The 12261-nt window shown below is 43.3% G+C and overlaps 2 protein-coding genes across 2 annotated transcripts; one reads left to right on the top strand and one right to left on the bottom strand.

Annotated features, from left to right (window-relative positions):
* Positions 1–5: 5 nt before the first annotated feature.
* TOR1B (torsin family 1, member B (torsin B)) lies at positions 6–3594 on the top strand (the record flags this gene model as incomplete). The annotated part of the gene is made up of 4 exons (XM_009701866.1): positions 6–197; positions 1497–1672; positions 2706–2833; positions 3247–3594. Coding segments are annotated over 4 exons (774 nt in total), but the record flags the coding sequence as incomplete, so codon positions are not given.
* A 4680-nt stretch (positions 3595–8274) lies between these two features.
* TOR1A (torsin family 1, member A (torsin A)) lies at positions 8275–12203 on the bottom strand (the record flags this gene model as incomplete). The annotated part of the gene is made up of 4 exons (XM_009701867.1): positions 8275–8795; positions 9756–9883; positions 9979–10154; positions 11904–12203. Coding segments are annotated over 4 exons (855 nt in total), but the record flags the coding sequence as incomplete, so codon positions are not given.
* Between the last annotated feature and the right edge of the window lie 58 nt (positions 12204–12261).

Raw genomic sequence — 12261 nt, forward strand, 5'->3', positions numbered from 1 at the left:
TGATCGGCTTCAGCAACAACCCCTACCCCAAGAAGCCGCTGACGCTCTCGCTCCACGGCTGGGCCGGTACCGGCAAGAACTTCCTCAGCCAGATCCTGGCGGAACACATCCACCCCGCCGGCCTGCGCAGCAAGTTCGTCCATCTCTTCCTGGCCACCCTGCACTTCCCCCACCATGACCAACTCAAGCTCTACAAGGTGAGGAGGGACACAAGGTAATCCAGTTACCCCAAGTCCCTAAACCCCCTAGTACGGGGGTTTGGCTCTTTGTGCCGCACACGTCCCCCAGATACCTGACAACTGGAGGTGTACAGCTGGGTATTTCCAGCGTTGGTGCTTAGGAGAGATGGGAGGGGGAAATGCATACAGAAACTGAAAGGCACCAAAATGCCAAGAAATCCAACGTGGGAGTAATTTCCTAGTGTTGTCCTCTCATTGATGCCATCTGCTGATTTCTGCGGTGCTTGCTGACAGGAAAGAATCCCGTCATTAAAACTGCACCTGCTGGCTGGCTGGGATGGAGGTAACTCTCTCCATAGCGGCCCCTGCGGCTCCGTGTTTTGCGTTTGTGGCTGAAACGGTGTTGATAACGCACCAGTGTTTTGGCTGTTACGGAATAGCGCTTGCACAGCCTCAAAACTTGCTTTTTTCCCTCACTCATAGTGAGCAGGCTGGGGTGGGCAAGAGATTGGGAGGGGACGCAGGCAGGACAGCTGATGCCACTTGGCCAAAGGGATATTCCATACCATATGCTGTCATGCCTAGCAATAAAAACTGGGGTAGAAGAAGGACAAAGTGGGCGGTGTTGGCTTCCAAGGTGGTTGTTGCTCTAACACTGGCTAGGCACTGCTCCGCATGTGTTGAGGGGGTGAGTGATTCCCCTTGCTTGTTTTTTCCTCTTTCCATCACCTATCAAACTGTCTTGATCTTGACCCATTAATTTTCTCACTTTTATTCTTTGTCCTCTCTCCCCCATCCTGCTGGGATGCTTGGCTGCTGGCTGGGTCAACCCACCATGCACTGTGCAACGAGAACATTAGCCCGCATGAGAGATTTTTCAAGTGATTTCATTCCTCGACACTGGAGAATTCTGATCTTCATGTTTTAATGTTTGAATGTACCCAAAACTGACGTACTGATAGATGTGGTTTCTATATAACAGAGGAAACACTGATTTTTTTTTAAAAAAACAAACAAAAAGAAGCTTTCTCTTTTCCAAGACTTCGCATCTCAGCCTGGTTTTACTGTCTTGTCCATACACTAAGCAGAAAGAATTAGAAAGTCTTTCCTCTGTGAGCAGGAAAAGATTTCACATTTAAATTCAGTGTCACATGTCAAAGGGATCGGTCACAGAGTTTATGGTCCTCTCTTCAGGAAGAAGTGAGTGTGGGATGCTGACATTTCAAAGGGTGTCCCTAGAGTCTGTCACATACAAGCACCTTGCAGCACATGCGGAAGAGACCTAGTTTTTCAGTGGTTTTCAACCTCTTGTTCCAGGAACAACTGCAGAACTGGATTCGGGGCAACGTCAGTGCCTGTCCCCACTCTGTCTTCATTTTTGATGAGATGGACAAAATGCATCCAGGTCTCATTGATGCCATCAAGCCGTTCTTAGACTATTACGAGGAGGTTGATAGGGTGTCCTACAGGAAAGCCATCTTCATCTTTCTCAGGTCTGTAGCACCTATTTCAGTCATTTTGAGATGCTGAGATAAATCTGTGTTTATGATGATAATGATGTTCTTATGGGACCTCATTCAAAGAACAGCAAAAGAACCGGTCTGGATTGAAGGCCGTCTCTGTAAAGACAGAGGGGAGCACTCTGAGCTCTTGCGTGGCCTGTGGCTGCAGTGGAGCGGGTCTGATGCTGTGCGGCAGACCACTGCAGTGTGCTGAGCTCACAAGCCTGGCCCAGAGCTCAGATCATATGAGAGTTTACATTTTGGGGAAGTCCTCTGCAGTGGGTGCACTGAGTACTGGGGCTGGCTGGCATGGAGTTAACTGTCTTCACAGCAGCTGGTTTGGTGCTGTGTTTTGGATTTGTGGATAAAACAGTGTTGATAACACACCAATGTTTTGGCTGTTTCTGGACTGTGCTTGCAAAGCCTCAAGGCTTTCTCTTTTTCCTACACTGCCTCCAGCAAGTAGGCTGGGGTGGGCAAGAGGATGGGAGGGGACACAGCTGGGACAGTTTTTCTGAACTGACAAGAGGAACATTCAATACCATGGAGTGTCGTGCTCAGCAATAAAAACTGGGGTAGAGAAAGAAGGAGGGGTTTAGCTTCCAAGGTGATGGTTCTTCGGAGATTGCCTGGGCGTTGGTCTGACTGTGGGGGTCATGAGTGATTTCCTTAGCCTTCCTTGGGTTTTTTTTTCTCCTCTTTTCATTACCTATTAAATTGTCTTTATCTTGACCCACAAGTCTTCTCATTTTTGTTCGTCCTGTTTTCTCTCTCCATCCCACTGAAGTGGGAGGGAGTAAGCAAGAGGCTGTGTAGGCGCTTAGCTGTGGGCCAAGGTCAACCCACCACACACTGATGGCTATTTAAAGAACTGGAGACTTTCCCTAAATTTTGGCTTACAGGATTCTGTTTTGGTGATTTGTTTGACATCAAGAAGATTAGCAATATGTGTAACCAGCTGAAAAAGAAATTCTAGTTTTGTTGTGTCTGTATTCATCATTGTACATTTTTCTTTTATGAATAGCAATGCAGGTGGTGACTTAATTAATAAAGCAGCTCTTGAATTCTGGACAAGTGGAAAGCAAAGGGAAGAGATTCAGCTGAAAGACCTGGAACCCATGCTGTCTGTAGGAGCCTTCAATAACAAGAATAGTAAGTCACTTTCCCCAGAAAACAGGAAATTCATTTTACTTCGTAACACAGGGCTCATCTCTGCAATCTGTAGGGCAGCCTACCTTGACCCTGCCCTGCTTCCTGTGACCCCACCTTCCTGCAGTGCCCTGGCCCTGTCCTCTTGTGTCCCTTCACTCCAATGTCATGCCCCAAGAGAATTTTTGGCACAGAAGTTGCTCTGCATGCACACTGAAGGGTAGCAGTGACAACCGCGAGGTACCATCAGTCCGATCCATCCAGCTAACTGGCATGCTTTTCTTTCTTGGGCAGTGGTTGAGACAAACTGCTTTGTAAATTCAGTCTGGCCTGTGGATCCTATCTTATGCATGCTCAAGTTTAGAGAAACTCCTTCCTGTGATTATGTTTTTTTTTTTCCCCCCCAACTCCTCCAGGTGGACTGTGGCACAGCAGCCTCATTGACAGGAACCTCATTGACTACTTTGTCCCCTTTCTGCCCTTGGAGCACAAGCACGTGAAGATGTGCGTCAGGGCTGAAATGACAGCCCGTGGCTATGCTGTTGATGAGAAGGTTGTTCAGGCAGTGGCTGATGAGATGACATTCTTCCCAAAAGAGCAGAAAATCTACTCTGATAAAGGCTGCAAGACTGTACAGGCCAAGCTGGATGTTCACGAAGATGTTATGATGAGAGATACAAAAGCCAAGGGTTGATTACCCTTCAGGTCTCCAAAGCACCTTCAGAGCTTTTGGAAATCTGTATTTGCACTGAAGCTTTTTTACTGTAACAGGGAGTATAGTGAAAATACCAGTGAGCTGTGTGGACTTTTTAGTTTTTTGTTTTGTTTTTTTTTTTTTAACTAACTTAACATCCCTCTGTTCATCTCAACTGGCTGGTATCGAAATGTTGCCCCCTTTATTTTTCTTTTCATCTATAGAGAATTTCTGAGCATGACACAAATACAGCACTGGATACAGCCTCTCCTGCTTTATTCTTCCAAGTGCTGGGATTATTAAGTATTTAATTCCTCTTTCCGCAAAAACTAGACTAGAGCAAAGGAGAACAGAGGAATTGTTCCAAGCAGTCATATTCCCTTCCTTGTACATGGTCTCATTCATGCGCTAGCGCAATGAAGGGATGCGTGGTGTGTTCAGGACTGATAGCATCTGCAAGGGTGAATACCTTGATGCGTTGCAGTAAGAAGATGGTATGGTGGAAGGCTTCCTGTCCTTCACAGCAGACTGATGCTGTTGTGGCTTCTACCGATGAGCATCAGCTATTCAGGGACAGAAGGGCATGATTATAGTTTATGTCTGAGCTGTGGCAACATACCACATCTCCTGCTATGGTAATGTGGAAAGTCATGAGCTCCAGGAAATCTGTTACTAAATAGTAGAGAAAGGGGGTGAGTGGGGAAGTAACTGCTTGCCCGTGCTGCTTTGGGGAAAAAGAAATCGTAAAAGAAACTTTATATTCTTTTAACTAAGGGGGCTAAGTGAATTTGTGTGGTAACTCCAGGTCTTCCTAAGCAGAGGGACCCATCTGAGGGATCTGACGGTTACGACGTACTAGGCCAGTCTCCTGTTCTTAATGAGAAAAATCTCTCATGAGGATGTGACTGTTACAGCTTGTGAGGTTAATCTGCATGTAGCCTGAAGACTGCAAGATCTTTAGTAGTCCCTCCCAGCTGCACCCAATAGTCTACAAGTGGGTAATGCTACTCTCACCTTGCTTGGGAGACACTTCCATGGCAGAAGTTATTTTTAATAGTGTATTTTTATACTGAAGTGTAAGGAACAGAAATATGAAGCTCTTCCTAGAGAGCCACAGAGAAGTGAGTATGAGAAACGGGAGCAATCAACAATCCCATACCTCACTAGATAAGTATGTTTTATAGTAGTTTTTAATGTTAAAGAATGTCTGTGTGGAAGGGTGAGTGATGAGTTTGGAAGCTGGGAAAGAGCGATTTAACCTTTGGGCTGGGGTTTAAAACTCTGTTGCAAGCTTTAACTCCTTTATCATCCATCACTTGTGGATCAAATATTGTAGTGCAAGACAGAAGTGCCTATCACTTGGTTGATTGTAGTGTGTTTTTTAAACTGGTACGAGGGATTGGGCTATTTTTGTGCTGCAGCATCTACTCCCTCACTTGTACTTAAACTTGCTTTAAGACAGGATGCAAAAACTTACAGGTCTCAACACTATTACGTTAATTCAAATTACAACAGAGTTTAGCATTTATGTTAAGCTCTAAATTAAAAGTGTGAGTTGCCTTTTACACATGGAATTTGTCGAATGTTGGCAAACTGTTCACGCTGATGCAATCTCCAGAGCCAAATGCTAGCTAGCCATTAACCTTGGGACATTGGACTGTTGCTTTTCATGTATAATGTTTTGCCTGTAACTGACTTGTTTATAGGTGTATATGCTGCATCCAGTTTCAGTTACTCCAAACAAAAAATACTTGTGCAATTTCAAAACACTATATATTACTACTGTACTGCAGTTGGAATAAATCTTAAGTCACTTTTCTGTCTTGGTTTAATCATTTTCAGCTAGTTTATGCAGTTTTCAACCAGCTGCACTGCAGCTTTCTGATAAGCTTCCTTTATTCTTAAAAATGTGTTTATAACAATAGGTAAGCAGATTAAATAGCCTGTTGATATTAAAACATGTTGAGTCATCCAACAGCATAGTAAAGAACTCAGCAGTTAAATGCAGCTCAGTAGAAATAAATACCTATGAAAAAGCCTTAAAGTCTCTGCCTGCTCTGCTTCATAGTTGTTAACAGTTATCTCCTACCATGCTGCCAGGCACTGCAGGACAAATACACCTCCAGTAGCTTGTTTAATTATTCCTCCTCTCTGCGCTATGTCTGGAAAGCTGTCATTCAAGGCAGCTCTTCACCTCTCCTCTAGCTGGCAAAGGCATGACAGCACTACAGGCTTTCATCGCATCTCCACGGGCCAGAGCATCTGCAGCCTCTCTAGCACTGAAAAAAACCCAGTGTGTAAATAATGGCCTAATTCAAGTGAGGTACAGCTGTTGGCAACAACTCGCACCTCACTGAACAGTCAGTTGTTCCTGCTGTTGTGAACCATGTGTTGTGATGATACACAAGGAAACTCATTATGGAGCATACACGGGAAGCGTAAAGCAGTCTTGTTCATCAGGACTTTGCACTATGCCTCCGCACACGACAGCTTGGCTGTTTGGCCCAGGGCGTCAGGCAGATGAATCTCTAGGGTCAGGCTGCTTCTTTCTGTCAAGAGAACAGCACTTAACTACATCGCTGTATTTTAACCATAGCCTGTAATTTTATGAGCACAGCATGAGATCTTGGAATGTTTCCTGCAGAAGGCTGAATTAAAGCAGCAGTTGCTCGTACTGAACTTTGGTAAGAACAAAATTCAGTCTCCGCGACTGTTCAGCTACTCTCACCTGGCCGATGGACTGTTTCTCTAGGGATCAGACCTTTCCCTCCATTTGACATTCTCCTTTAACTTGTCTGATCCAGTTTCAAGTGGCCTATTAAAAAGAATAATGGCCAGTTACCCAGTCACAGCAAGAAAGGCAGAGGACCTTGGCTTTGAAACCATACAGTCTAAAGGGGAGGAATAACAACAGGATCGGCAAGATCAAATCTGGGAGTGATTTCAGGCATGAATATTTCTTTTACCCAGATGGAGATGCTCCTAGCCAGGTCTGCTGTTTTCAAGAACATAAGAGAGATTAAAGAGGCAGTCTCTGCCCTCTGAACATCATTTCTACACCCTCTAGAAGAAGTTTCCATCTACCTTAACCCATCTAGGACTATGATATAATGGAATACTTGCTACCAACGTATGTCAAATGCTGGTATCGATGCTGCAATGGCATACAAAGCAGCACTAAGAGTACTTAATGCTGGAAGAGCCACAATACTGCTTGGCCGAACTGTTTCTTTTGATGAGAAGGTACCAGACAGTAGCAAAAGTTTATCATTTTCAGGTCTGCTTTTTTCCATTAGCCAGTCATTTGCTATAAACAGGCAGTCAAAGAAAGAGATAAATACCCAAGTTCAAAGCACTCATCTGCTGACAAATACTAGGACTGATAATTTGCGTATTACTCAACTTCAGAGCAGAACTGGACAGTTGGAGTCTTACTGGCCCCTTTTTTCCCCTTGCAGAGAAAATGTCAAGATGCTACCACTGAAAATGCAGGTGGCTTCAGAGCCTGCAGGTTGTTCAGTCAGTGGTACCACAGTGGGAGGAGGAGACAAGCAGCAGCATTTTAACCGGTCTCTAGAAGACAAGTTTATCCTTATGATACTGTTGAGCACATTTACATCTAGAAAGTCTGCCTCTACAAAAACTCTGCAAGTATAATTAGTACCGATGGTCTAAAAGTGCAGTTTCCACTCCATTTGTTTCCCTTTCACCAGGGAGCAAAGTCAAATCTCCTATCTATTCCCTTTGAACTCAAGGAGGGAGATACCTGTATTCAAGCACAGCTGAACACTTCTGTCAGAAACATAATACGTTCTTCCTCAACAAGTAGTAAGTTTGTGCAAAATTAACAGCAAATCATTCAATGCAAAGAACACCAGAAAGTAGCTAAGAAATACATTTCTGATGAGAAAAGTTTATTTTTAATAGAAACTGGAGTGAAAGTCTGTGCAGTGCTCACATTCAGAAACAAGTCTGACACTCTTTACGGTAAATTCAATTGACAGTTTTTTTTTTTTTTTAAATGCTTTTGGATCTGTCTTCATCCCTGCCACAGAGGCATACAGTATTTCGAGAAGATGAAAAAGGGAAAGCCTTGCCAGCTGGCCCCTGAATTCTACATGTAGGTGAAGAGGAGAAACCTCCTTTCCATTTCTTTGGTGTAAAATTTAACCTGTACCTGTTCCCATTAAGTTACACCCTTTCCACGAAGCTGGCTCACCAGTCAGAAAGCACACTTTTCTCCCTCCTGAGATCACTCCTGGGAGAGCATGCTGTGAGCAATTTTATACATAAAAAAATAACCAAAAATAGGAACCAACTATACTGATGTGGCAGTCATGGATTTTAACTCACTTCCTTATAATATTAAGTCCACCCTCTGAACACTATTCACATCGAAGAGTTTCATATTCTTGGTTTGACACGCAGGAGGCCAAATTATACCACTGTTTTGAGAAAGACAATGGTACTGCATGATGTTGGATAGAAGACTCTGGATTTTTTTAATTACAGAATCTTTACTGGAGCCAAGCTGCTCAAGGAGAAGAGACTCATATCCTACTTTTAATGCAGTTATAGGAATATTCCCACACCAGCCCAATGAAGGCTTTCACAGACATAGGAACTTTGATTAAAATTCTTAGCATTGTCTAGAGATCATCCACATCAACCCAAAATCCAATTAAAATTAGGTCATAATTTCAGTCCTACACGTGCCAGCAGTTTGCCAAATGGTTTGCCTGATGACTGACACACAATCTGAGAGGAATCTTCAGCACTATCAGACACAGACCCCCACATTCACAATGCAGTTTGTTCTTACCTTGACAACACAAGGCTGAAGTACTTGGGAGCCATGACTAGTGACAGAATAAAAATGCAGAGGCACTGCCACTTATTTCTACACCAGTTAAAAAATAACGTTCCTTTCTTTAAGAAGTACTTAAAAATGAAATGTCGCGGGTTCTCCACTTTGTGATTAAGTTAAATTTGCTTCTTTGCAGGTTGTAGCAATAAAGCATTAGAAGTCATAGTAATAATCCAGCTTTGCATCCACAGTTTTACATCCTTTATCTGAATAAATTCTCTCCTCTCTAGGGAAGTAGGTCATCTCGTCGGCTATTCTGGTTAAAATGTCTTCATCCACAGCATAGCCACGTGATTCAATCTCAACCCTGACACACATTTTCACATGTTTGTATTCCAGAGGCAGGAAGGGAACAAAGTAGTCAATGAGATTTCTGTCAATCAAGGTGCTGTGCCAAAATCCACCTACAAACGGAAAGAGAAGTGGGTTGTTACTACTCCTCTAGTTGAACACTACCACGGATCAATGGGAGCAAAAGGTGTAGCACAGCCCTCTGCTAAATACCAGTAAGAATTCACCTTTGTTTTTAGGGCCCTATAACACACAAGTAAGTCCAAATACAATCCCCTTCTCATGGTACTTTGTGCATAGATTTTTGGACAAACACATAAACGTGGTCCATTGGAGCTGAATGAATGAATTCTGACTGAACGCATTTAACCCTTGCTCCCCAGGTGCTAGTCTCATACCTTCCCCTCTCTCACCTAGAGAACAGATTTTATCTCTATTTTCAGCTCTCACAGACCAGCTTTCTTGCTCCTTTTTTTTGAGCATGCATCTAGTCTTTTTTAAAAAGTACAGTAAGTTTGCTTCCAACGCTAATTTTAGAGCATTATTATGTTAAACTCCCTTTTCACCAGAAGTCCTGCGTAAGGAAACCTCAGAAGCACTGGCCTGCTCACAGCAGGGCTGGCACATCAGCTTCTTGCTCCTAAATAGCTGCCTGAAGGCTTTTAACAGACTGAGCAAGACAGGCTAAGTGAGTTGTGGCTTTCCCATAATAAAACATTTTATTGGTTAAAGATTTTTCATCTACTGCAATATCTAGCTTTATTGTCAGGATTTCTGTTTGCTTTCCCTTTAGCCCATTAGTATGTCAATAAATGCAGAGCGTAGACTTCCCCCAACAGATGCAATCCAACAGACAGCAAACATGCTGGTAGCCAAGGTGCGTGCACAGCTCCTTAACCTTCATTTCATCCCAAGCACCAACTGTAGGCCCCAAAATTGCATCATGGGTCCTTGCAAGCTAAAAACTGGAGGCCACATCAAGTAGAAACCATAGCTGGAAAAATGCAGCTAAATGCAGCCCACCCCTTTTGTGGACCTTTTACCACCTCAAAAGCAATCACAGTTTTACTCACTATTTTTGTTATTGAAGACAGACACAGAGAGTGCATTTTGGATATCTGTGAGCTGTATATCTTCCCTTGTCCTCCCGTTTCTCCAGAAATCTAGTGCCACCTCTGTTATCTTTTCAGCTCCTGCATTGCTAAGCAAAGAGAAAACAAAGACTGTAGTAGCTGGAATTAAGTTGTGAAAGGCATCTAGTGTACAGAACAGGAAACCTGAGAAGCCACTTCTTACCTGAGGAATATGAAGATGGCTTGTCGGTAAGACACCCCATCCAGAAGCTCATAGTAGTCCAGGAACGGCTTGATGGAGTCAATGAGTCCTGCATGCATTTTATCCATTTCATCAAATATGAAGAGTGATCTGGGACAGAGGCTCACGTTTCCCCGAATCCACGACTGCAACTGGTCCTGAGTGGCATAAAAGTAAAAGATGCTGAAAGAGTTTGTGTTGAAAAGACAGAAAATACCACTTCTGCTTATTGACCTTTGTCCTGAAAAAGTAATTTCAATTGTGTCATTTTCATAGCTTTGGCTTCTTGACTAAAACACGGTTAAAAGCTGTAAATAAAACTTCAACAAAATCTCATGCTGGTTCTGAAAAATTTTAAGACACCAAGAGCCAGGAGGGGATAAGCAAGAAACATGCTCTCAAGAAAGATATTCCCGTAAACACAGCAAAAATGAAAGTGCACAGTAGGACAAAGGATGGGTACCACCAAGGAACAGCAACACAAGGCAAAGCCCCTGACAAGTAAGATGATTACTTTTGGCAGCACTTTGGTCTAAGCATCCTCAGGTGTCAAAGCTACGAATAATATTAAATTTGCTACCTGAACAGCACCAGTGAGAAATTGCACCTGCAGTCACTAGCAGAAGTAGAAACAGAATTCAGTTCTCAGGCCTGTGTTTTAATCATCCAGAAGTCAAACGAAGACAATTACAAGCCCTTCTTAAAACACAGTATTGTTCAGAAGGGCTAACACTTTACTGTATTTAAAGATTCTCTCACTGCAGTGTTACACTTCAGATCAATAATGAAGTAATTGCAAAAAAAAAGGGTTGATCTGCTGGCAGATGAATGAGAAGTAACTGTTCTGACCATTTTCAATGCCTCATCATTGTTTTTGTATTCACTATCTACTCAGTCCCTCAACTGCAGAGGCAGCACAGGAAGGTGGCATTGGGTGGATTGTGGACGAGAAGCAATAGTTCCTCCTATTGCCTTGGGCAGCAAGTTTCCCAAGTGTAGTGACCTTGAAACAAACACAGAAAATGATTCATTTTATTTTAAAACAGCTCAGTTGCAAGAAGGGAAAAAAGTGAGATGTAAAAGAGGAAACAGATATTTCCTCCATTTAGAAATCAGGTTTGTAGACCATCCCATTCCCATTTTTAACATATACAAACTGAATATAAATATTTAGTACTACAAAACACAGTGGTACTCATTCAAACTCTGCTGTCAACAAAGTTAGAAGGAAAAAAACCCAGAAAACATGCATCTGAGTTACCTCTCCACATGATATCCACCTGCCTACAGAGCTGCACTGACACTTGGCAAACTGACAGAACAATTCCAAATACATTTATCCATACCTTTTTGACAACAGAATATTTTGTGATTTGGTTTTACAGCTGGAAAATGGATGCATGGAAAAACTAAATTACCTGCTTCAGTGTACAATAAAACTGAAAAGTACACCCATGACTCAGGGATCACACTTCAGCTTGCCGTGGTACCTGACAGAAGCGGAGGTCACCAGGTGGCTTCCCAGAGCCATGAACTGTTAGTTTTTGGTAGTGCTCACCAGCATACCACCTAACCACGGAAACCTGCAGAATCACACTTATCCTTCAGTCAGTCACATCTCCAAGCAAAGCGTAGAACAAAAATTAATCATGTCATTCTTCCTTGAGAGAGACCCAAAACACATGCAAAAAAATTGACATTCATGGGAAAACCAGTCCTGATGGATGTTAGGATTTATCCAGTTCTGTACAGAAGATTCCAAAACTGACACAAGCTACGCTTCACTGCATAATAAAATAATATTTAGGTTTCTAGTACTGATCGTGCCATAACATTTATAATTCAATACAGCAGCCACTGCAGCAGAGCTGTGCCCCACCACCACGGGTTCCACAGCACACTCTTACCTTGTAGACGTTGATGCTGCGAGCGTGAGGGAAGTGTAAAGTTGCCACGAACTGATGGACATATTTACTCTGCAGACCTCTTTCATAAATGCTTTCGGCGACTATCTTACTGACAAAGTTTTTGCCTGTTCCAGTCCACCCGTGCAAGGAAAGGGCAAGAGGCTTTTTGGCGTTGCTGTTGTTCAAGAAGCCCTTCACGGCCTTTACAACCACCTTGTTCACCAGGTGCTGGCCGAACAGCTGTCTGTCCAAATTCTCCTGCAGAGCTGGATGGAGAGACCACACGGTCAGCAGCGAGGAGGGAGATGGGCACAGGGTCCCGCTGGCTTCTGCCTCTTTCGAGGAGGCTCCAGCGCCC

This window comes from Cariama cristata, unplaced genomic scaffold (genome assembly GCF_000690535.1).
Source record: "Cariama cristata isolate BGI_N322 unplaced genomic scaffold, ASM69053v1 scaffold45166, whole genome shotgun sequence".
Taxonomy (NCBI): Eukaryota; Metazoa; Chordata; class Aves; order Cariamiformes; family Cariamidae; genus Cariama; species Cariama cristata.